The sequence below is a fragment of the Bufo gargarizans genome, chromosome 8, assembly GCF_014858855.1.
Source record: "Bufo gargarizans isolate SCDJY-AF-19 chromosome 8, ASM1485885v1, whole genome shotgun sequence".
Lineage (NCBI taxonomy): Eukaryota > Metazoa > Chordata > Amphibia > Anura > Bufonidae > Bufo > Bufo gargarizans.
In genome coordinates, this window is record NC_058087.1 from 97,612,233 (window position 1) to 97,638,651 (window position 26,419).

The following is a 26,419-nucleotide window of genomic DNA, read 5'->3' on the forward strand; positions in this document are numbered from 1 at the left end:
TCCATTCACAGAGGGGAAATACATATATAAAACTGATACGTTAATAACAAATATTAGAGTACAGTATCTTTAAGCATAGAGACAAAAACTGTACATTATTTACAGCAACTTACATCAAGTGTGCCTGGTCCTCCCTCTAGCACAACACAGATGATTGGAATTTTTATAGCAACTCCTAAAATTAGATGAGGAAAAAAATTGGACAACCTGTTTAAAAACATGGCTGAAGTCATAATTTGCTTAACACATTTTGTTTAGATAACATAAAGCATGTGTGTTAACTCTACTACATCTGTATGTGAATAGGCACCAATGCACCACCTGCAAACTTGAGAACAAGTGCTGCATGAGGACATATTTACATACAGACTATAAGTTATCTAAACATTCTCATTCTCTATACTTGTGACAAACTAACAATCATGGACACTAATGCTGAAATCAATATGTTTTGATTTTGGATTTGAGCAATGATAGTGGGTAACTACAACCCCTACAAGTGCATTTATGGACTCTAACAGAATATTACAAATAACATATTCCTAGGGCACATGTATCAAATTCAAGATCTGTATTATCACATCATTTTTTTTATGTGGCCCGAGTGAGGTCCGGATGCCATAAAGAAATCAAGATCTGCTGACAATGTAGTACCACACCTCACCATTAATCTCATAGCTGTACATTCCCCTGGACTCGACCACTGCAAGATGCAAGACGCTTCCCTCACACACTAAAGAATAAGCAATCTAGTGAGGATTCGCCAGTGAGATGAAAATCTTGAGGCTTCTATAGACATTCGCTCTGTGATTGGCTTAACAGCTTCTAAAACTTTCTCCTCAGGCACCATAGAGAAGGCGAGCAAGTTTCAGACTGGCTGCTGTTTCTGCTTTTTCCACAACAGTTGTAAGGAAATAAACTTTTGCCACTGTGTCTATGATAGTGAAGGAAATTAGCTTTTGGGAGGGCTTGTAACTAAAGCAGTGTATGAAAAGTGCTGAAATGAGCCATCAGGGTAAAGCCTCTAGGAGGGTGATTTGTTTAGGGCAGGTTATGGCAGTAAACTGGATGGTAGTCAGCGCTTGGCAAAGGGGGCAACACCAGCACAGGGAGCAGACTCCATCTTGCATTCTGAGCTCTGACACTAAAGAGGTTGAAGTGGCTGGCTATATCAAGTAGAGTTAAAAAGTTAATGACCACTATCTTGTAAGGATGAGCGAACCAGTTCATACTGAACCGGGTTCAGTCTGAATTTAGCAATTTTTCAAATGGCAGACGACCCTGAATCTTTTCAGTTTTTTTTTTTCAGACAAATCCACTAAAACGGCGTGCAGCGACATTTTAGTGCACATGTCGATGGTAAAAAGCACTAGAGGGGATGAATAAGGGTTCTCACATGATACTAAGAGGAAGTGGGGGGAGGGTTTGCCCCAATTGTCTCACAGGCCAACAAACAGCCTGGATGAGCCATTTAGTGCTGCAGCAGGCACAAAGGTGCCCTTGCAGAACATTATTCTATGCTGGGCTGTGAATGAGGGAGGATGGGTCTTGCAATATCTGCTAGAAAAAAACATTTTAGCGAGTCAGAGACAGTCAGAAATCAATCGAGCGTGTATTCTACTGCCAAGCACCGTGAAGGGAAAGGCTAAAATTACAAAGAAGAAGACAAATTGTGTGTGTAGAATAGAGAGGCAGGGAAGCTGTCAGCCAGGAATGGAAAAAGAGGAGCCGAGGCTGGCAGTGCCTGCTAGCGCAATTACAGCTACTACAAACCTCAAAAGCAGTTACTTGCAAGGACATTACATTCTTTTTCATCCCATTTTACAGAAATACTTTCTATTGGAGGGGGTGGAGGTGGAATAAGCGAATACTGTACAAGACATGTTCTACCATCAATCTGGTATAGAATATAAAATACTAGTGAGAACTCTGTATAGGTTCTCTCATATTTAATGAATTATTTATTTATTTTTGTTTGGAAAACCATATCCATAAGTGGTTGAGAACAAAATATTAGGGCTAAATCCGTTTAATTAAATTTAATTAAACCAGAGTGTAGTTGATCATTACACCAATACACAGAGCAGGGAAACAAGTTAGCTGTGAGTGATAATTAATTTAGGCTTAAACCTGCTTCCCTTCATTTCTGTCTCCACATGGTTGGAATTTTCTGAGGAAGCACAGCAGGATGACATGGAAGTGACTTTAAAGTCTGACACCCTGCCGTGGAGCCAGGGTTCATAGTGTTCCTCCTCCTTACAGCCCCAGAGAAGGCTTTCAGTGGAGTCCTTTCAATTTTCCTAAGAAGTGGCAAGAAAACCCCACCATGCCCTATAGTAGATAATGAAGAGAGTATTCCTGTTGACAAATTGTGTGAGAGCCATTACTGTTTAGGCTACCCTAAGGAGGAAGTTCAGGAGGAGGCTGTGGACCCAAGCATAGTTTTGCTGATGGTGGTGGTAATAATGTGACCTGTAGCCACAGAATAGGAGGTTTGGGCAGCAACAGTGGCAGTGGGGGAAAAGGCAGTGCGGGGGAATGGGCCCACTATGATATCTCACAGTCTGATAAAAGCGGCAAGAAGGGTGAAGACTCTGATGATGATAGAGTTTTCTGGAAAGGACTTGGGAGCCTGATTGGGGTGCTAAGGAGGTGGCAACATCAGAGGAGGATGGTGATTGCAGCAGCAATAAAGAGAGGGGCCACATAACTTTCATAGATCAGACTGGGCCACGTTGCTTTCGGATCTGGAGATGCTGCTGACACTGTGGCCAAAATGTGACAGAGCGAAGGTGAGCTTGGGTGTCTGTAGCTCTGCATGAGTGACAAGATGTTCCTGCCATTTTCACCGACCATCTACCCAAGTTACAGTTTGTCGGGAGACAGCGGAATATTTACTGCTAGATGCACTTTAACAAGTGATTGGCTATGTGGCTACTCTTGCTAAGGACGATCAGCTCTACAATAGAATGGCAACATTTCGCTTTAAATATATGATAGGAGAGAAGGGGACTGAAAGCAATGCTGTGTCCTGCTTCTGTTTAGGATGGGAGGAAGATCTGGCGGCATATAAGCACCTGGAGTTGGAACCAGGTTGACACAAATGTGGAGGTGTCGATAGGACCTGGCCATGGTGCTGTGGTGCTGTCTTGATGCTGTCTTGCTGCTGCTATGAAAAACATTGACACAGTGGGCTATGAAAGACATGATCTGTCCCTTCCCATAACAGCTGATCCAGATGTCCACAGTGGCATGCACCTTGCTGCACAGTGGGAATTGCAATTTTAAACAGCAAAATTATAGTAAGTATTGTTGAAGGCATGGAACTGCACAACTAATGCCATAAGTAGGTGGTATGCACTGCCAACAACTTGGTCAGGTGGCGGTAAAGCTTACACAAATGTTAATTGCTGGTCGAGAAAAGTTTCCTTATGGCCATGAATTCTGTTATGGATGTCTCATAATGAAGTGAAAGACGAGGCGGAATAATCTGATTCATAAAAATAAGAAGCAGCTAATGATAATTTCAGCGGCCCACTATCAGCGCCTGGGGTATCCCTTGCCCCTTAGGAGGTTTCTATGAAATATGTCCCTCTTATGGCAAGTAAACGTGAAACCAGTTGCAGTTAAACAACAAGGACATGGAGTCCCCTTTGTAGATGGTAATGTTGGTACCCAGGGTAGGTTTGCCAGAGTGGTGTAGAGTGGCCTACAATCTCTCTGTAGATGTTGTATACACGTGTCATGGTGTTCCTACCTGGATATCCTTAAATCCCAGACGTAGTGTAGTCCGAAGCAAGTGCAAAAAGGGTAGTTGAACTTGGATGATGAGCAAATAGAATTGGAGTCCAAACAGTATCTTGGTCATCAGCAGGTATTAGTTTAATCTGGCAGACAAACACTTCTCTGAAACAATCTCAGCTCTGCTATGCTAGCTGGAGTAAATTGGAACTTTCCTCTTCTGCTGGAACTTAGTTTAGCTGTCTGTAGCCTGTCTCATACTTTAAATCCTAGGAACCTCTTGTCCTGGCTTTGGAGTACCTCTAGCTCTAGCTTCAGCTTTGATGAAGGCAATGCAAGCCCAGGATGGGAAAAAGAAACCGCGTAGACTTCAGAGGCTGGGCCTCTGGGCCTAGCAGAATAGGCAGTGCTCTACTAGCCAGCACACAACCTCTCCTTAACCCCTTAAGGACCGGGCTCATTTTCACCTTAAGGACCGGGCCATTTTTTGCAAATCTGACCAGTGTCACTTTAAGTGCTCATAACTTTCAAACGCTTTGACTTACCCAGGCCGTTCTGAGATTGTTTTTTCGTCACATATTGTACTTCATGACACTGCTAAAATTGGGTCAAAAAAGTTATTTTTTTTGCATAAAAAAATACATTTTTTACCAAAAATTTTGAAAAATTAGCAAATTTCAAAGTTTCAGTTTCTCTACTTCTGTAATACATAGTAATACCCCCAAAAATTGTGATGACTTTACATTCCCCATATGTCTACTTCATGTTTGTAGCATTTTGGGAATGATATTTTATTTTTTGGGGATGTTACAAGGCTTAGAAGTTTAGAAGCAAATTTTGAAATTTTTGAGAAATCTTCAAAATCCCACTTTTTATGGACCAGTTCAGGTTTGAAGTCATATTGTGAGGCTTAGATAATAGAAACCTCCCAAAAATGACCCCATTCTAGAAACTACACCCCTCAAGGTATTCAAAACTGTTTTTTCAAACTTTATTAACCCTTTAGGTGTTCCACAAGAGTTAATGGCAGATGGAGAAACAATTTTGAAATTTCTATTTTTTGGAAAATTTTCCAATATAATAAATTTTTTCCAGGAGTAAAATAAGGGTTAACTGCCAAACAACACTCAAAATGGGTTGCCCTGATTCTGTAGTTTGCAAAAACACCCCATATGTGGTCGTAAACTACTGTTTGGCCGAACGGTAGCACATAGAAGGAGGGGAACACCATATGGGTTTTGGAAGGCAGATTTTGCAGGACTGGTTTTGTTTATACCATGTCCCATTTGAAGCCCCCTGTTGCACCCCTAGAATAGAAATTTCAAAAAAGTGACTCCATCTAAGAAAGTACACCCCTCAAGGTATTCAAAACTGGGTTTACAAACTTTGTTAACCCTTTAGGTGTTCCACAAGAGTTAATGGCAGATGGAGAAACAATTATGAAATTTCAATTTTTTGGAAAATTTTCCAATATAATCAATTTTTTCTAGGAGTAAAACAAGGGTTAACTGCCAAACAACACTCAAAATGGGTTGCCCTGATTCTGTAGTTTGCAAAAACACCCCATATGTGGTCGTAAACTACTGTTTGGCCGAACGGTAGCACATAGAAGGAGGGGAACACCATATGGGTTTTGGAAGGCAGATTTTGCAGGACTGGTTTTGTTTATACCATGTCCCATTTGAAGCCCCCTGTTGCACCCCTAGAATAGAAATTTCAAAAAAGTGACTCCATCTAAGAAAGTACACCCCTCAAGGTATTCAAAACTGGGTTTACAAACTTTGTTAACCCTTTAGGTGTTCCACAAGAGTTAATGGCAGATGGAGAAACAATTATGAAATTTCAATTTTTTGGAAAATTTTCCAATATAATCAATTTTTTCTAGGAGTAAAACAAGGGTTAACTGCCAAACAACACTCAAAATGGGTTGCCCTGATTCTGTAGTTTGCAAAAACACCCCATATGTGGTCGTAAACTACTGTTTGGCCGAACGGTAGCACATAGAAGGAGGGGAACACCATATGGGTTTTGGAAGGCAGATTTTGCAGGACTGGTTTTGTTTATACCATGTCCCATTTGAAGCCCCCTGTTGCACCCCTAGAATAGAAATTTCAAAAAAGTGACTCCATCTAAGAAAGTACACCCCTCAAGGTATTCAAAACTGGGTTTACAAACTTTGTTAACCCTTTAGGTGTTCCACAAGAGTTAATGGCAGATGGAGAAACAATTATGAAATTTCAATTTTTTGGAAAATTTTCCAATATAATCAATTTTTTCTAGGAGTAAAACAAGGGTTAACTGCCAAACAACACTCAAAATGGGTTGCCCTGATTCTGTAGTTTGCAAAAACACCCCATATGTGGTCGTAAACTACTGTTTGGCCGAACGGTAGCACATAGAAGGAGGGGAACACCATATGGGTTTTGGAAGGCAGATTTTGCAGGACTGGTTTTGTTTATACCATGTCCCATTTGAAGCCCCCTGTTGCACCCCTAGAATAGAAATTTCAAAAAAGTGACTCCATCTAAGAAAGTACACCCCTCAAGGTATTCAAAACTGGGTTTACAAACTTTGTTAACCCTTTAGGTGTTCCACAAGAGTTAATGGCAGATGGAGAAACAATTATGAAATTTCAATTTTTTGGAAAATTTTCCAATATAATCAATTTTTTCTAGGAGTAAAACAAGGGTTAACTGCCAAACAACACTCAAAATGGGTTGCCCTGATTCTGTAGTTTGCAGAAACACCCCATATGTGGTGGTAAACTACTATTTGGCTAAACGGCAGGACATAGAAGAAGGGGAACGCCATATGGTTTTTGGAAGGCAGATTTTGCTGGACTGGTTTATTTACACCATGTACCCTTTCAAGCCCCCTGATGCACCCCTAGAGTAGAAACTCCATAAAAGTGACCCCATCTAGGAAACTACGGGATAAGGTGGTTGTTGTTTTGGGACTATTTTTGGGGTAAATTTGATATTTGGTTGCTCTATATTACTCTTTTTTGAGGCAATGTAACAAAAAAATTAAAATCTAAAATTGTTTCTACATTCGCTATTTAGTTTTGTGGAACACCTAAAGGGTTAACATAGTTTGTAAAGTAACTTTTGAATACCTTGAGGGGTGTAGTTTCTTAGATGGGGTCACTTTTTTGGAGTTTCTAGTCTGGGCTACATCAGGGGGGGCTTCTAATGGGACATGGTGTCAAAAAAAAAACTGTCCATCAAAATCTGCCTTCCAGAAACCGTATGGCGTTCCCTTCGTTCTATGCCCTGCCGTGCGGCTATATAGCCATTTACGACCACATATGGGGTGTTTCTGCAAACGACAGAATCGGGGCAATAAATATTTAGTTTTGTTTGGCTGTTAACCCTTGCTTTATTACCGGCAAAATGGATTTAAATTGAAATTTTGCCCAAAAATAGGTGTTTTGGCACCGTTTTTATTTTATATTTTTAACACCGTTCATCCGAGGCGTTTGGTCAAAAGTTATTTTTATAGCGACGACTTTTACGCACGCGACGATGCCCAATATGTATGGCTCTCAGACTTTGGAGACACTAAGCAGGCATCCTAAAACTGCGGCCCTCCAGATGTTGTAAAACTACAATTCCCACCATGCCCTGCTGATGGCTGTAGGTTGTCTGGGCATGCTGGGAGTTATAGTTTTACAACATCTGGAGGGCCGCAGTTTGAGGATGCCTGCACTAAAACTAATATTTTTGGGGGAAAGAAAAATAGTTTTCGTGTCTCCAAAGTCTGAGAGCCATAGTGTTTTATGTTCTCTAGTGAACTGTTGGGGATTATAAAAATTTAGTACTCCATGGAAGTGTGATACTCCCTGAAGCAATCGATAACGCAGAGGCCCGGATGATCGGGGCACGTGTCGCACTGAGTGGTGGTGTCCTTCCGTATCCCCCTCCTGCGACACACTCTGCACTTTTTTTGGGTTCGTCCCTTCTTTCCAGTATGGGGGACCACACCTGGAAAGTGTTGGCCAGGGACGATCCGGGCGCCTCCAGTTCCCGAGGTACTCCGGCCTGCTCTTTCCCGGTCCGAAAAGATCAGGTCCTTGAGGACTGCCTCATAGAATTGGAGGAATGTCCCTGTGCTGCCAGCGCTTCGGGATAGTACAAAAGAGTTGTACATGGCAACCTGCACCAAGTAGACCGCAACTTTTTTGTACCATGCCCGGGTTTTGCGCATGGCGTTATATGGCGTGAGGACTTGATCCGAGAGATCAACTCCTCCCATATACCGATTGTAGTCGACGATACAATCGGGCTTGAGGACCGTTGCCGCGGTACCTCGCACAGGGACTGGGGTGGTGCCGTTACCGTGGATTGTGGACAGCATAAGGACATCCCTCTTGTCCTTATACCTGACCAGCAACAGGTTTCCACTGGTAAGTGCACGGGTCTCACCCCTGGGGATAGGTACCTGGAGGGGGTAGGCAGGGAGGCCGCGCTGATTTTTCCGCACGGTCCCACAAGCGAACGTAGATCTGGCGGCAAGGGACCTGAACAAGGGAATGCTGGTATAAAAGTTATCCACGTACAAGTGGTAACCATTATCCAGCAGTGGGTACATAAGGTCCCACACGAGTTTCCCGCTAACACCCAGAGTGGGGGGACATTCTGGGGGTTGAATACGGGAATCTCGCCCCTCGTACACACGAAATTTGTAAGTGTACCCTGAGGTACTCTCACAAATTTTGTATAGCTTCACGCCATACCTCGCTCGCTTTGTGGGAATATATTGGCGGAAACTGAGTCTCCCCTTGAACGCAATGAGCGACTCATCAACCGCGACCTCCCTTCCAGGTACGTAGGCCTGCTGAAATGTGGCCCCAAAGTGATCGATGACAGGCCGTATCTTATACAGCCGGTCATAGGCAGGATCACCTCGGGGTGGACATGCTGCATTATCGGAATAATGCAGACATTTCCGGATGGCCTCAAACCGGGAGCGTGTCATGACCATACTGTACAGTGGGGTCTGGTACAGGACGTCCCCACTCCAGTATTGCCTGACACTGGGTTTTTGGACTAGACCCATATGCAGCACGAGGCCCCAAAATGTCCTCATTTCGGCTGCACTGACCGGCGTCCAGCCACCGGGTCTAGCCAAAACTGAGCCTGGGTTTTGAGCGACGAACTGTTGGGCGTACAGATTCGTCTGCTCCACCATCAAATTCACCAGTGGGTTACTGAAAAAAAAACTAAAATAGTCAATTTCAGTAAACCCCACTGTGGGAATCTGGATTCCAGGATTGCCAGCGAAATCCGGAATCTCAGGCTCAAAGTCCACTGGGGGACACCAGCTAAGTTCATCGGCAGGGGTCTCCGGTGAACTTATTTGGTGGGCCGGGAAACCAGTACGAACCCCAGGGCGGCTCGTACTAGGGTGGGCCACAGGATCCCTAGCATGTGCGGCCCCTGGCTCCGCCTGGCGGCGTCTCCGCCGCCTTGGTGGCTCATCGTCATCCGATGATGATGAGGAGGATGCTGATGATAAGAGGAATGTGGGGTCATCCTCATCCTCACTGGGGCTCTCGGAGTCGGAGGCAATCTGGGCATATGCCTCCTCGGCCGAGAACACCCGGCGGGCCATGGGTGTGTGTGCGTGTAGGTGTGCGTGTGTGTAAAACTTTATTATATGTGCGTGTGTGTGGGGGCAACGGGTGTTCGCGTACTAAAAAAAGGAAAAAAGGGCAAGTGTTAGGAAAAAAAAAAAGTTGCTGATTAGCGGTACAACGCTGATCAGCGGTGGGGCAGGCGATGCGCTAACAGTGGACGGACGCTAAAAAGTGCCGACCAGTCAGCGAACGCAGAAAAAAAAGTGGTGGTGAGGGGGCTAGTGGTGGGGGGGGGGGGGTTGGGGGGAGTGGTGGGGGGATGGGTGGAGGGGGTGGGGGGGCTGGTGGTGGTGGGGGGCTGGTAGGGGGGGGCAAGTGGCAGGGGGGGGTCTGGGGTCTGATAGATGGATCAAAAAAAGTTTTGTGTAAAAGTTAAAAGTTTTTTTTTTTTTTTTTTTTTCCTAACTAACTTTTCCCTTCTTTCCCTGCCTAACGATGCCTCTCCCTCACTGACCCTAACCTACCTGGGTGGCGATGGGTGCAGGAGGGTGATGGATGGCGATTAGGGGGACACAGGAGCTGGTGCTGGACGATGCTGCCGGGTGCTCGTGCAGAACAGGAAGAGGAGGGGAGAGAGGAGCGCAGGAAGTTTGAATCTCGCGCCTCTCTCCCCTGCACCAATCAGCACCCTGGACAGCAGTGTTCAGCACCAGGGCCAGCACCGCCTCCTCAAATCCTCGGACTGCGATTGGTGGTGTATAATTACGCCACCGATCGCAGTCTTTTTCCGGTTCATCGGGTCACCGGACACCCGAATGGACCGGAAACGCAGAAAACCGCAGGTCTGAATTGACCTGCGGTTTTCTGCGATCGCCGATACGGGGGGGTCAAATGACCCCCCCCTGCGTTGTTACGGGATGCCGGCTGAATGATTTCAGCCGAAATCCCGTTCCGATTAACCCCCGCGGCGCCGGAATGCCGATTTTAAGTCAGGACGTACCGGTACGCCCTTGGTCCTTAAGGACTCGGGAAATAGGGCGTACCGGTACGCCCTGTGTCCTTAAGGGGTTAAGGAGGGTGGACTAGAATGACCTTACTGACTAGAGTTGAGTGGACACCTGGATGTTCAGGTTCGACGGGTTTGGCCGAACTTCACAAAAAAGTTCGAGTTCGGGACCCGAACTTGAACCCAAACCCTATTGGAGTCAATGGGTACCCGAACTTTTGACACTAAAATCGCTATAAAAATGTAATCAAAAGGGCTAAAGGGCTACAAATGCCAGTAAAATGTGGTTAAGAGCATGGCAAGTGTTCTGCAAATAAATGTGGATACAGAAATGACTTTAAAAAACATAAAATACATACAAATAAAAAATAATCTTGATCTAGGAGGACGAGGTCCATATGGAGTAGGAGGTTGAGGAGGCGGGTGATGTGGCGGTGTAGGTGGAAGTGGTGGTGGAGGAGGTAGCCTACACTGCTTTTTGGTTTTAAATTTATTTACATTTTTTTTTTAATTAGGGTACACCCCAAAACATTGGGAAATGTAACCTGTGATAAAGCCCCCTGCCATGCTAAACACACGTTCAGACAATACACTGGCTGCAGGGCAGGCCAGCACCTCCAAAGGGTAAAGGGCAAGCTCAGGCCATGTGCCCAATTTGAAGACCCAGAAGTTGCAGGGGCTGACCCCTGTCAGTCAGTTTGTGTAGGTGTGTGCACACTTACTGCCTCACCATGTCGCACATCCCCGTGATGTTCACAATCCAATTTGATATCTGGTCTATCAACTTTCGATGTTCTTTTCTGCGCCTACCATAGTGATCATGGGTGGTGGAGAATCAGGGTTCCAGGCCAGAGAGGGAGCCTGAGAAAAGGATACCACATGCAAGGGAGGTCAATGGATGAAATTTAATTGTGATTGAGAGGAAATGTGGGAGAAGCTATTAAAACTGAAGAATTTTGAGGAAATTAGGGGGCGCGCAGCAATTACCCACTCCTGACTCGGGGAGGTAGTGACAATAAATAACAATACAGGACTCTTAAGATGACGTGTTATTGGAATGATTAATTAAAAAAATTATAGGGATTGTCACTGTGGTATTTTTGATTTTTAAACGTTTGCCAGGAGAGGCCATGCTGCCGCTTGTTGAATCTAGCTAACTTCTGCCTGATCACACGTCCCTGTGATGTCCACCATCCATTTGGATATCTTCTCTATCAACTTTCGATGTGCTTTTCTGAGACTACCATGTTGATTACGGTTATCGGCGAATCAGGGTTCCACGCCGGAGAGGGAACGTGAGAAAGCAAGACCACATCCAAGGGAGAATTAATTGTTTCAAATTAAAAATGATAGAGCTGAAATATGGAACAAATTATTAAAGCGTAAAAGTGGGACAACTTTTTAAAGTTTAAGCATTGAATGAAATGATGTGGCGCGTATCAAATAATGAAGAATTTCTTAAATTGTATTCCCTGTCAACTATGCAGAGCAGGGGTTTCTATCCGGCAAAATAAAATAAAAAAGTCACCTGACAATGTAACAGACTATTTTTTATTTATTTATGTTCCTCTCACCTATGTAGAGGTGCCCCAGTGACATCTACCATCCATTTCGATATCTTTTCTGAGCCTACCATGTTGATCACGGTTATCGGCGAATCAGGGTTCCATGCTAGAGAGGAAGCGTGACAAAGGAAGACCTCATCCAAGGGAGGTCAATGGCTGCAATGGGATGAAGCGGAAATGTGGGACAAATTACTGAAGCGCAAATGTGGGAAAAGTTATTGAAGCGCGAATGTGGTACAACTTGTTAAAGTTAAAAGTATTAAATGAAAGGAGGTGGCGCGCATGAAATTAAAGAAGATTTTCAGAAATTTTATTCCTTGTCACCTATGCAGAGCAGGGGTTTATTCACGTCCAAAATTGTAAAATGTCAACCCAAGAATGTAACAGAAAAATTACATATTAACCTGTCTACTTGGTAGAGCAGGGGTCTATGAGAGAAAAAAAAAATTGTTTATAAAATATAAAATAAAAATTATTGAAATTTATTAAGCTGTCAACTAGGTAAGGGAGGGGTATATTACACACAAAAATTGGTGAATTTAACCTAAAAATGTAACAGACAAATTAGTTATTTTTGTTTAACCTGTCTACTAGGTATAGCAGTGATACATCACACCCAAAAATTGGTGAATTTCAACCAAAAATGTAACTGACAATATATATGTTTTTTTTTACCTGTCTAGTAGGTATAGCAATGGTACAACAAACCCAAAAATTAGTGAATTTCACGTGAAAATATAACAGACCAATTTTATTTTTTTTACCTGTCTACTAGGTATAGCAGTGGTACATAACATTCGAAAATTGGTGAATTTCAGCCTAAAATATAACAGTCCAATTTTATTTATTTTTAACCTATCTACTAGGTATAGCAGTGGTACATCACACCCAAAAATTGGTGAATTTCACCCAAAAATGTAACAGACCAATATTGTTTTTAACCTGTCTACTAGGTATAGCAGTGGTACATCACATGGTGCTGGTTGTTGTGGCATGCTGACAAAGCTTTTTCGCATTTCGGCCATGCTAATCCTGCCTTCTGAGGTGCTGGTGGTGCCCCAGCTACGTTGGCGGCCTTTTCCTCCTCCTGTACCTTGGGCTTCTGCTTCTACTGTGCCCCTGCTGTCAGGTGGGAATGCCACTAGCAGCAAATTTTTCAGTGTGTGCTTGTACTTGCGCATCTTACGATCACGCTCCAGTGAGGAAATTATGGACGGTACGTTGTCCTTGTAACGGGGATCCGGCAGCGTGGTCACCCAGTAATCAGCACAAGTTAGAATGTAGGCAACTCAGCGGTCGTTGCGGAGACACTGCAGCATGTAATCGGTCATGTGTGCCAGGCTGCCTAGAGGCAATGAAAAGCTGTCCTCTGTGGGAGGTGTATCGTCTGTGTCCTCTGTATCACCCCAGCCACGCACCAGTGATGGCCATGAGCTGGTGTGGGTGCCACCCTGCTGTGAATATGGTTCCTCCACCTCATCATCCTCCAGAACTGTGCCCTGGCTGGACAATTGTGGACCTGGCATTTGTGGGTGCAGGAACCCACACTCGGAGCCACTTGTGAATGACTGGCCGGAAACCCTATGAAATGATCCCTCTTCCTCCTGTGCCACATCATCTTCCATCATTGCCAGCAGTGTTTTTACAAGGAGGCATAGAAGTGGGATAGTTACGCTGAGAACGGTATTATTGGCACTGGCCATGTTGGTGGAGTACTCGAAACAGTGCAACAAGGAACACAGGTCTCGCATGGAGGCCCAGTCATTGGTGGTGAAATGGTGCTGTTCCGTGGCGTGCTGCAGCTGAATCTCCACTATCGCCTGCTGCTGCTCGCACAGCCTGTCCAGCATGTGCAAAGTGGAGTTCCATCTTGTGGGCACGTCGCATATGAGGCGGTAAATGGGAAGGCCGACGTTACACTGCAGCGCTGATAGCCGAGCAGCAGCAGGATGAGAACGCTGAAAGTGTGCACAGACAGCCCGCACTTTATGCAGCAGCTCTGACATATCGAAGCAAATTCAGCACATGGGCCAGGCAAGGGATGTGCATCAAACCGGCTAGTCCGAGAGCTGCTACGAGATTTCGCCCATTATCGCACTCCACAAGGCCGGGCTTGAGGCTCACTGGCACCAACCACTCATCGGTCTGTTGTTTAAGGCTCATGGCTCATCTACAGCTCCTGCGCGGTGTGGGGTTTGTCCCCCAAACAGATACGTTTTAAAACTGCCTGCTGTCGTTTACCCCTGTCTGTGCTGAAGTTGGTGGTGAAGGTGTTATGCTGACCGGATGAGGAGGCGGTAGAGGATAAGGAAGCGGAGTAGGAGGAGGAAGCAACAGGAGGCAAACTGAAGCACCCTGCAATCCACGGTGATGGAAGGACATGCGGCAAACAGCTATCCGTCTCAGGCTCAGCCGCCACTGCATTTACCCAGTGTGCTGTTATGGAGCTATAACGTCCCTGACCGTGCTTACTGGTCCACATATCCGTAGTGAGGTGCACCTTGCCACAGATGGCGTTGTGCAGTGCACACCTGATTTTGTCCCCTACTTGGTTGTGCAGGGAAGGGATGGCTCGGCCTTGAAAAGTTGTTGTGGCTGGGCACGACGTACTGTGGGACAGCCACCGCCATAAGGCCTTTAACCCCTAAAGGACTCAGCCCTATTTCACCTTAAGGACATTTTTTGCAAATCTGACCAGTGTCACTTTAAGTGGTGATAACATTAAAACGCTTTGACTTATCCAGGCCATTCTGAGATTGTTTTTTCGTCACATATTGTACTTTATGACACTGGTAAAATGAATTAAAAAAAAAATTTTTTTTGCATTAAAAAAAAACCTAATTTGCCCAAAATTTTGAAAATTTTGAAAATTTCTAAGTTTCAGATTCTCTACTTCTGTAATACATAGTAATATGCAGTGTCCCAGGGGGTCAGTAGTGTGTGCTGGGCTTCGTAGTGCAGATTGACCACTAACCTGGGATCCACTGTCGTCTTCAATTGGGGCAAATTCTGGAACAGGCAGGTATTTAACAGTTCGTGACGCCAGTGTCAATTAAACGGTGACACGCCGTGTAAAGTATGGTGGACGAATGAAGCAAGCACAGGATAGCCAACAAAAACTGGAACTTTTACTGAATATCAGTCAGGATAATACATGGACACAGGAAGAGCACAGTTCCATTAAAGACGGTTGGTTTCTTATAGCAATACAGGTGGTTCTTGGGAGTTACAGAATGGCCGGTCTTAGCAATGTATAATACAGAGTGTTGATTGCAGGAGATGCAGTACAGGCGGCTTGCACATTATTCCTGACTGGGTCCTGACTCATATGTGACTTTCTCTCCAAGGTCTAATGCCCTTTATCTGGCGTACCCTTGAAGCTGTCCTTATCTAGTACCTCCTCTGTTATATTGAGTACCTCTTGCTTATCTGATCGGCCTCTGTGGTAATCTGTGTCTTGGCTTGTGGCTTGCTTATGCTGCTTCAGCTAAACGGATGGTAACTCAGGAGGGAACCTCTCTGCACTGAGTCTGGAAACTTCTGCCTTCCTGAGCTAGGCCCTAGCCTATTTATACTGAACTGGGGGCTCCCTCTGCTGGCTGTGCTAAGGATTGCCGGTAACCGGCCTGACTGGCTTAAAGGGAACTACACACTCAAATCTAGCAGTGTCGGGTAGCCTACCCGTATGCTGCACACCCCCAGACTTTAACGTGAGTAAGGCCTCGTACTCACACACATGCCTGAACCAACATAAGCTGATGCATAATTTAAACATTACATTATAAATATAATAAACAACTATTTCACATAAAAATATAACATTTGCAATAAATGACACAAGGAAAAGGGGCGTCTTCTTTCTTCTTAAGCACGGCCGCTGACCTGGCACAGCGGACTTAAGGTGAACCAGGTTAGTCTATTTTTCTTGACTGAGGTATAATAAGGAACTACACAGGGTTTCCCCGTGGGTGTAGAACAGGCAAGGGCTCACGTGGAGGAGTCCATTCTTGCGCACAAACATCAAGCAGGCTATTTCCGATAGTAACTGTTCGGGAGGAGACACCACCAGCATAGTCAAAGTCTCTTAAATGGACTGGCGGACGTCCCCTGGTCATCCGGGTGGACCTTCTCAACACAGGGGTTTCCTCTTCCCTTAGCACCGAGGTAGAAGAGGGAGTAGCAACAGGAGGATCTCCATCCGTGAGACCTTAGTCAGGAACAACGGGAACAACAGGAACAACAGGAACAACAGGATCCACTGGAGGGGGAACTGGATCCGGGGCATCTTGAACCGGCTCTTCTGGAAGTAAAGGTACAGTAGGTGCCGGAGCGGGCACCAACAAGTTCAACCATGGTGTCAGAAGCCAATGCATGGGATCGGCGTCATACCTTAGATTTCGGACAGCCTGCATAGGATCCTCGGGCTGTTTCGATGACTCTGACACAGGGGGTTCAGATATAGAACTCTCGGCACTGGGTCCTGGTGTCAGGCAGAGCTTTAACCGGTTTCGGTGTACGATTTGGGGTCCCCTGCCCTCCCGGGTGATCTCATAAGTGTGAGTTCCAACATTTGGGATTGCAGTGACAACATAAGGACTTTGCTCCCATTTACTGTCCAGTTTACTGGTACGGCGGTTATTTTTTAACCATACCACAGCCCCTATCGTCAAGGGTTCTGCATGGGCCGCTTGGTCATAGTCTCTCTGCTGCCGGTCTCTAGCATAGTCCATACGTTCCTGAACAATAGCTTGGGCCGTATTCAATCGCCTTTGGTGTTCAGCAACCCAGTCGGTATTAGGGAATGGGTTGATGCAATCAGGTACGAGTACATCCAAGGAGTGGTCAGCAGGCAATAATCCTTGGCGCCCAAACATCAAATAAAAGGGGGTATACCCGGTGGAACAGTGTATGGTATGATTGTATGTGAACATGAGCTGTGGCAACAGATTAGGCCAATCTCCCCTGGTTTCAGGAGGCACGGTCCTCAGCATCTCTATCAAGGTCTGATTCATTTTTTCACATAATCCATTACCTTGCGGATGGTAGGCCGTCGTCCGGATCTTCTTACAGTTGTGCAGGCGGCACAGTTCATGGAACAGATGGGACTCAAAAGCAGGACCTTGATCGGTGAGGATCTTCTCTGGACAACCGTAGGGCAGGAGGAAGTGTTTCCAGAACAGTTCGGCTGTAGTCTTGGCCGTCTGGTCTCTCACAGGCACCGCTACAACAAACTTAGTGAAATGGTCAATAATAGTCATAGCGTACACATACCCTGAGCGACTAGGCTCCAGTTTCACATGGTCGATGGCGACAAGTTCAAGAGGACGAGTACTTACAATGGGTCTCAGTGGTGCCCTCTGATCATGGTGTTCACCTCGTTTCAAGGCACAGGCTACACACTCCCGACACCACTTCTCCATGTCTTCTCTCATGCCCACCCAGTAAAACCGCTGGCGGATATTTGCCTCAGTCTTTTGGACCCCAAAGTGACCGGATTGATTGTGGTACATCTCCAACACCATACCTGCATCTCGTCGGGGTATGAGAATTTGATGCACTCTTTCGTTGGACACTGGGTCTAGGCTTCTCCGTAGCAACAGGCCCTTTTGTATGAAGAGTTGATTGCGCTGTCTCCACAGTTTGATGAGCTCAGGATCTGTACTCTTACGCCGAATCCTCTCAGGGGTTCTGCCACTGGTAATGAAGTCCAACAATTCACCCATCACTCTACTTTCAGACTGTAGTTTCACCCACCTTTCTTCTTTGAGTTCCGGCCTACTGGAGGGTGAAGGAACTGCAGCTCTGTTACTGGTAGCCCGAGCCTGATCCTGTTGAGCAAATTTATGGTAGAAGGCCGGCATTTCTACATCTTCCCAAGCATCTCGCACATCATCAGGAGCTGTCTCTGTGGGGAGTCTGGATAAAGCATCAGCATTGTCGTTAGTACGTCCAGCGCGATATTTTACAGAGAAATCATAGTTGGCGAGACGAGAGGCCCATCTTTGCTCCAGAGCCCCCAATTTAGCTGTATTTAGATGTGCCAGAGGGTTATTATCAGTGAATGCAATGAATGGGGTAGCGGCTAGATAATCTTTGAATTTTTCCGCCACTGCCCACACTAATGCCAGGAATTCTAGTTTGAAGGAACTATAATTCTGGTCATTTTTCTCAGCTCCTTTCAGGGAGCGGCTTGCATAAGCTATCACTCTTTCTTTTCCCTCTTGAATCTGGGCTAACACAGCCCCCAGGCCTCGCTTGCTAGCATCAGTATACAGATGGAAGGGCTTGCTGTAGTCGGGATAACCTAACACGGGAGGCTCGGTCAGTTTCTTTTTTAACAACTGGAACGCTATCTCTCTCTCTTCATTCCACTCAATGAGCACTGGAGTTCTAGGACTTTTCTTGGGCTGCCCCCTAAAGAGTTCCTGGAGAGGATCGGCTATTTGAGCAAAATGGGGGATGAAACGTCTATAGTAGCCGGCAAAACCAAGGAAACCCCTCACCTCTTTGACGGTAGTGGGTACCGGCCAGTTACGGACAGCCGCTAACTTATCAGGGTCAGGTTGTACGCCCTCTCCGCTTACCACATGCCCCAGGTATTTTACCGCAGGTTTGAGCAAGTGGCATTTAGATGGCTTTACCTTCAGGCCATATTTGACAAGGATTTCAAAGACCTCTGCTAAGTGTTTCAGGTGGTCTTCATATGTTTTTGAGTACACAATGACGTCATCTAGATACAGCAGCACTGTTTCGAAGTTTTTGTGACCCAAACACCGCTCCATTAGTCTCTGGAAAGTTCCTGGGGCGTTACATAACCCGAACGGCATACAATTGAATTCGAACAGGCCCATGGGAGTGGTGAAAGCAGTCTTTTCCCTATCTGCCGGGGCCATGGGTACTTGCCAGTAGCCACTGGTCAAGTCCAATGTGGAGAAATAGGCAGCGGAGCCCAGAGCAGTTAGTGACTCTTCAATGCGGGGCAGTGGGTATGCGTCTTTGTGGGTTATTTGGTTAATTTTTCTATAGTCCACGCAGAAACGGATACCACCATCCTTCTTCTTTACAAGGACCAGGGGTGCCGCCCACGGGCTACGACTGTCCCGGATTACATTAGAGTCTTTCATCTCTTGGATCATTTCTTTTACAGTCTGATAAGAAGTAGGCGGTAAGGGTCGGTATCTCTCCTTGATAGGAGGATGAGAGCCAGTAGGTATGGTGTGTTGTATGGCACTAACCTCTCCATAATCAGCAGCATGTTTACTGAAGGCCTGGTGGTGCTCTTTGACAAGCCGTAGTATCCCTTCTTGTTGATGTTGGGGGGTAGTCTCGTCCCCGACATGTAGCTCTTCCCACCAGGGTACTTGTGACTGGGGCACCGGCGGACATCCGCTGGCTGCAGCTGGCGGCTTTTCTGTCACTGGAAGACGGATGATGTCTTGGAAGAACACCTGAGAAAGCTGGGCAACAGGGTAATGCTTAGTAAGCGCCACAGGATGATCACTCAGGTTAATCAGACGGACAGGTACTTTACCTTGGGAGACGTTCACCAGGCACTTGGCAGCTCTCACATAAGGGTAGTTCTCCATCTGGATTGGCTCCACCAGGGCTGGATAATCTTGGCCTTGGACTCCCAGGACAGCACAACACCATAAGAGAGTTTGGGAATTAGGAGGCAAAGTCACAGGCTTATTATCACGAATCTTGGCAGTACAAATTTCTCCTTTCCCGTTAGCAAACCTCTGCTGGGCACTTAACACAGTGATAGTCTTTTGAATCACCCTCTTGGACGCAGAGGAAGCGGTGGGCAGAGTCTGATGTAATACGGCAAGTATTTCAGCATAACAGTTTTTGAAGACATTGGTGCCTAGAATGACAGGATGTCCCCCTCTGTCGCCGGCCTGTACTACTATCACCCCCTGTTGAGGCAAGGTGACTTCTCCCACCTGCAGGGTGGGTTCCCAGTATCCATGGATCTTCACCGGTTTGCCATTGCTGGCGATAATCTCTACCCAGGATTCAGGCGGCTGGGTCAATTGATTGGTGTCCCAGAATCTTTCAAAGGCGGGCAGCTGAATAGTAGTGACCTGAGACCCAGTATCTAATAGGGCTTCAAAGGGGACCCCGTTAATCTCCACATTGATTTTAGGATGGGATCCTACATACCGTGGCATCCAATTTGGATCTTTTGGACCTAGTGTTCTACCTCCCGAGGGGTGGTCCTCAGCCTCAGGGGTTGCCCGTTTAACTGCCAGCAAGTGGATTCTGTGTGTCCCATCTTTTTGCAGTATGTACACACGGGCCGCTGGCGACCCCTATTGCGCCTCCCCGGATCCCTGGGGTGAGTCTCTTGGTATGGAGGTGGGAACGGCTTAGAGGGTGACAGGAACTCCTCTTCTGACATCATAGGTTTTTCCCATTCCTCCATTTTTCTGCACACTCTCTCTAGGCTTTTAGTGAGGTGATTTACTTGCTCTGTCAGCATGGCGATAGTATCGGTAGCTGTAGCTTGAACAGCTTGACCGGCCTCAGCTCGGTTAATGATAAGCGGTTTTGACCTGCAGGCTGATAACTCAGGTGGCGTGCTCAACTCTGTAGATACTGCTGACCCCAGAATTTTTATAGCCAGCTCTTTAAAGTCCAGAAAGGTACTGTTAGGGTGTTGGGCGGACAGCATCTTTAATTGGGTCCTTATTTGCTCACTAGACACTCCGGTAATAAATTGTTCCCTCAGGGTCTGATCCTGGTTATCAGCTTCCTTGGGATCTATCTGAATTACAGCCCCCAAAGCCTCCTGAAGTGATAGGGCATAGTCACGGAGGGACTCACCGGACTTCTGTTTCTTGCCAAAGAAGTGCATCTTTATCTCTGAGGCAGTCCTCGTTTCAAAAGTGGCCCTGAGGCGGGTGAATATCTGCTCCAGAGTACTCCTTTCAGCAACAGGCCAGGATAATACCTCTCTGCGGGCAGCCCCCTCCAGTTGCGCTAGCAAGATTTCCATTTGCTGATCGGCATTTATGGGGTACAGTTTGAATAAGGCCAGCAACTTTTCTTTAAAGTCTCTTAGGGTATGGGCCTCTCCGTTATAGCGGGGAAACCATGGGGCCCCAAAGTAGTAAGGCATGGTAAAGGGCATCATGCTGGGGGCTATAGAATGATTAGGAGCCGCAAGCTCTCCCGGGTCCGGCCGCTCGGCAACTCCCGGATCTGACATGTTAACTTATTACGAGGTGGCCGCTGGTGACTAAAGGGGCCGGAACAATCCCCTTCCCTCCGGATACAAGTTCTTACCGGTATCGCCGGGTTCGCGCAGGCCAAATCTCGTGAGACTCCGGACGTCCTGTGTACGCGGTGACGTTGCTGACGCAGGAAAAGCAGGGCCGCGGCGGTGCGATGATGAAGAGGGGCGGGATTCTCTGTGTCTTTGAAGGGATCCGCCCACGGAGGTCCTCAGCAGCGCGGGAAACTTTACTCCAGGCGGCCGGTGGCCATCTTGATCACGATTCCCTGACAGCAAGCAGGGTGTTGCAAAGTCCAATAAATCACAGTCCACAAATACGATTTTCCCTCTGGGGGTAGCGCAACACAGTACAGCGCCTCTGATTCCTCCCAGGCACAATTTTAATCCACCGGCTTGGAAATAAAGGGTTACAGTCTTTGCCATACGGTGGTGAAATAGTTAAAGCACACAGTTCACACTTCTCTGCACTGTAGAAGTATGCAGATCCTGTTCGTGACGCCAAAAAGAGCGATGCAGTGTCCCAGGGGGTCAGTAGTGTGTGCTGGGCTTCGTAGTGCAGATTGACCACTAACCTGGGATCCACTGTCGTCTTCAATTGGGGCAAATTCTGGAACAGGCAGGTATTTAACAGTTCGTGACGCCAGTGTCAATTAAACGGTGACACGCCGTGTAAAGTATGGTGGACGAATGAAGCAAGCACAGGATAGCCAACAAAAACTGGAACTTTTACTGAATATCAGTCAGGATAATACATGGACACAGGAAGAGCACAGTTCCATTAAAGACGGTTGGTTTCTTATAGCAATACAGGTGGTTCTTGGGAGTTACAGAATGGCCGGTCTTAGCAATGTATAATACAGAGTGTTGATTGCAGGAGATGCAGTACAGGCGGCTTGCACATTATTCCTGACTGGGTCCTGACTCATATGTGACTTTCTCTCCAAGGTCTAATGCCCTTTATCTGGCGTACCCTTGAAGCTGTCCTTATCTAGTACCTCCTCTGTTATATTGAGTACCTCTTGCTTATCTGATCGGCCTCTGTGGTAATCTGTGTCTTGGCTTGTGGCTTGCTTATGCTGCTTCAGCTAAACGGATGGTAACTCAGGAGGGAACCTCTCTGCACTGAGTCTGGAAACTTCTGCCTTCCTGAGCTAGCCCCTAGCCTATTTATACTGAACTGGGGGCTCCCTCTGCTGGCTGTGCTAAGGATTGCCGGTAACCGGCCTGACTGGCTTAAAGGGAACTACACACTCAAATCTAGCAGTGTCGGGTAGCCTACCCGTATGCTGCACATACCCCCCAAAATTGTGATGTCTTTACATTCCCCATATGTCTACTTCATGTTTGAATTATTTTGGGAATGATATTTTATTTTTTGGGGATGTTACAAGGTATAGAACTTTAGAAGCAAATATTGAAATTTTTCAGAAATTTACAGACACCCAATTTTTAGGGACCACTACAGCTCTGAAGTCACTTTGCGAGGCTTACATAATAAAAACCACCCAAAAATGACCAAATTCTATAAACTACACCCCTCAAGGTATTCAAAAAACTGATTTTACAAACTTTGTTAACCCTTTAGGTGTTGCACAAGAGTTATTGGCAAATGGGGAAGAAATTTGAGAATTAAATTTTTTTTGCCTAATTTTCCATTTTAACCCATTTTTTCCACTAACAAAGCAAGGGTTAACAGCCAAACAAGACTGTATCTTTATTGCCCTGACTCTGCCGTTTACAGAAACACCCCATATGTGGCCGTAAACTACTGTACGGCCACACAGCGGGGCGTAGAGTGAATGGTGCGCCGTTTGGTTTTTGGAAGGCAGATTTTGCTGGACTGGTTTATTTACACCATGTCCCATTTGCAGCCCCCCTGATGCACCCCTAGAGTAGAAACTCCATAAAAGTGACCCCATCTAAGAAACTACACCCCTCAAGGTATTACAAACTTTGTTAACCCTTTAGGTGTTGCACAAGATTTAATGGAAAATAGAGATACAATTTCAAAATTTCACTTTTTTGGCAGATTTTCCATTTTAACCACTTCAGCCCCGCTAGGTGAAACCCCCTTCATGACCAGGCCACTTTTTACACTTCGGCACTACACTCCTTTCACCGTTTATCGCTCGGTCATGCAACTTACCACCCAAATGAATTTTACCTCCTTTTCTTCTCACTAATGGAGCTTTCATTTGGTGGTATTTTATTGCTGCTGACATTTTTACTTTTTTTGTTATTAATCAAAATGTAACGATTTTTTTGCAAAAAAATGACATTTTTCACTTTCAGCTGTGAAATTTTGCAAAAAAAACGACATCCATATATAAATTTTTCGCTAAATTTATAGTTCTACATGTCTTTGATAAAAAAAAAATGTTTGGGCAAAAAAAAGAATGGTTTGGGTAAAAGTTATAGCATTTACAAACTATGGTACAAAAATGTGAATTTCCGCTTTTTGAAACGGCTCTGATTTTCTGAGCACCTGTCATGTTTCCTGAGGTTCTACAATGCCAAAACAGTATAACTACCCCACAAATGACCCCATTTCGGAAAGTAGACACCCTAAGGTATTCGCTGATGGGCATAGTGAGTTCATAGAACTTTTTATTTTTTGTCACAAGTTAGCGGAAAATTATGATGATTTATTTTTTATTTTTTTTTTCTTACAAAGTCTCATATTCCACTAACTTGCGACAAAAAATAAAAAATTCTAGGAACTCACCATGCCCCTCACAGAATACCTTGGGGTGTCTTCTTTCCAAAATGGGGTCACTTGTGGCGTAGTTATACTGCCCTGGCAATTTAGGGGCCCAAATGTGTGAGAAGAACTTTGCAATCAAAATGTGTAAGAAATGACCGGTGAAATCCGAAAGGTGCACTTTGGAATATGCGCCCCTTTGCCCACCTTGGCAGCAAAAAAGTGTCACACATGTGGTATCGCCGTACTCAGGAGAAGTTGGGGAATGTGTTTTGGGGTGTCATTTTACATATACCCATGCTGGGTGAGAGAAATATCTTGGCAAACGACAACTTTTCCCATTTTTTTATACAAAGTTGGCATTTGACCAAGATATTTTTCTCACCCAGCATGGGTATATGTAAAATGACACCCCAAAACACATTCCCCAACTTCTCCTGAGTATGACAATACCAGATGTGTGACACTTTGTTGCTGCCAAGGTGGGCAAAGGGGCACATATTCCAAAGTGCACCTTTCGGATTTTGCAGGCCATTTTTTACACATTTTGATTGCAAGGTACTTCTCACACATTTGGGCCCCTAAATTGCCAGGGCAGTATAACTACGCCACAAGTGACCCCATTTTGGAAAGAAGACACCCTAAGGTATTCCGTGAGGGGCACTGCGAGTTCCTAGAATTTTTTATTTTTTGTCACAAGTTAGCAGAAAATGATGATTTTTTTTTTTTCTCTTTTTTCCTTACAAAGTCTCATATTCCACTAACTTGCGACAAAAAATAAAAAATTCTAGGAACTCGCCATGCCCCTCACGGAATACCTTGGGGTGTCTTCTTTCCAAAATGGGGTCACTTGTGGGGTAGTTATACTGCCCTGGCAATTTAGGGGCCCATATGTGTGAGAAGTACTTTGCAATCAAAATCTGTAAAAAATGACCGGTGAAATCCGAAAGGTGCACTTTGGAATATGCGCCCCTTTGCCCACCTTGGCATCAAAAAAGTGTGACACATCTGGTATCGCCGTACTCAGGAGAAGTTGGGGAATGTGTTTTGGGGTGTCATTTTACATATACCCATGCTGGGTGAGAGAAATATGTTGGCAAAAGACAACTTTTCCCATTTTTTTATACAAAGTTGGCATTTGACCAAGATATTTATCTCACCCAGCATGGGTATATGTAAAATGACACCCCAAAACACATTTCCCAACTTCTTCTGAGTACGGCGATACCAGATGTGTCACACTTTTTTGCAGCCTAGATGCGCAAAGGGGCCCAAATTCCTTTTAGGAGGGCATTTTTAGACATTTGGATCCCAGACTTCTTCTCACGCTTTAGGGCCCCTAAAAAGCCAGGGCAGTATAAATACCCCACATGTGACCCCACTTTGGAAAGAAGACACCCCAAGGTATCCAATGAGGGGCCTGGCAAGTTCAAAGAAATTTTTTTTTTTTCGCATAAGTTAGCGGAAATTGATTTTTTTTTTGTTTTTTCTCACAAAGTCTCACTTTCCGCTAACTTAGGACAAAAATTTCAATCTTTCATGGACTCAATATGCCCCTCAGCAAATACCTTGGGGTGTCTTCTTTCCAAAATGGGGTCAGTTGTGGGGTGTTTGTACTGCCCTGGCATTTGAGGGTCTCCGCAATCATTACATGTATGGCCAGCATTAGGAGTTTCTGCTATTCTCCTTATATTGAGCATACAGGTAATGAGATTTTTTTTTCCGTTCAGCCTCTGGGCTGAAAGAAAAAAATGAACGGCACAGATTTCTTCATTCGCATCGATCAATGTGGATGAAAAAATCTCTGCCAAAAAAAAAAAAATGGAGGGGAAAGGCGTCTGCCAGGACATAGGAGCTCCGCCCTACATCCATACCCACTTAGCTCGTATGCCCTGGCAAACCAGATTTCTCCATTCGCATCAATCGATGTGGATGAATAAATCATTGCCGGGATTTTTTTTTTTATATATATATAAACATACAAAGTGCTTGCCAAAGCATAGGAACGCCGCCTCCTCCTCAGCTCGTATGCCTCGGCAAACGTATCTGTCACTGCAGAGGAGAAAATCACGTCTTGCAGCGCCGCATACACCGACTTGCGTGTAATCTGACAGCAGCGCAATGCTTCTGTCAGAATGCACATCGGTGCTGCAGCTAGTAGATCGGTTGGTCCACCTGGAAGGTAAAAAGACAAAAAAAAAAATGAAAAAACCAGGCCACAACGCAATAATTTTATTAACTTTGGAACAGAACATGTAACTTTAACTTTTGGAACTAAACATTAACCTGTTTGCTTACCTGTTTTTTTTTTTTTTTTTTTTACCTTTATAGAACAAACCTCTCCTTCCCCATGGGTCAATGTGCAAAGCGCAAATCGCCCAAAGATGTGGCGAAGTGCGTTATGCACTTTGTCCCATGTGAAAGGAGACGTTTGCAGCAGCAGTGAGTGAATGGGCCCTAATAGCCCTGTGTGCCTGTCCTGGTGAGATGATCCCTATGCTAATAGTGTACCTGTGAGTGGTACTTCCGGAAACACTCTCCAAAGCATAGGGCAGGGTGGTCCGGACAGTCAGGACAGAAATAGCGGGTG

At 45.5% G+C, this 26,419-nt stretch overlaps 1 protein-coding gene across 1 annotated transcript in view; it reads right to left on the reverse strand.

Moving 5' to 3' along the window:
* Positions 1-26,419, reverse strand: part of TRPM2 (transient receptor potential cation channel subfamily M member 2) — a 1,289,439-nt gene that overhangs the window by 1,002,108 nt on the left and 260,912 nt on the right. Inside the window, exon 7 of the mRNA XM_044304068.1 lies at positions 114-175. Coding sequence (XP_044160003.1) covers positions 114-175 — 62 coding nt within the window. The remainder of the gene's footprint in view (positions 1-113; positions 176-26,419) is intronic.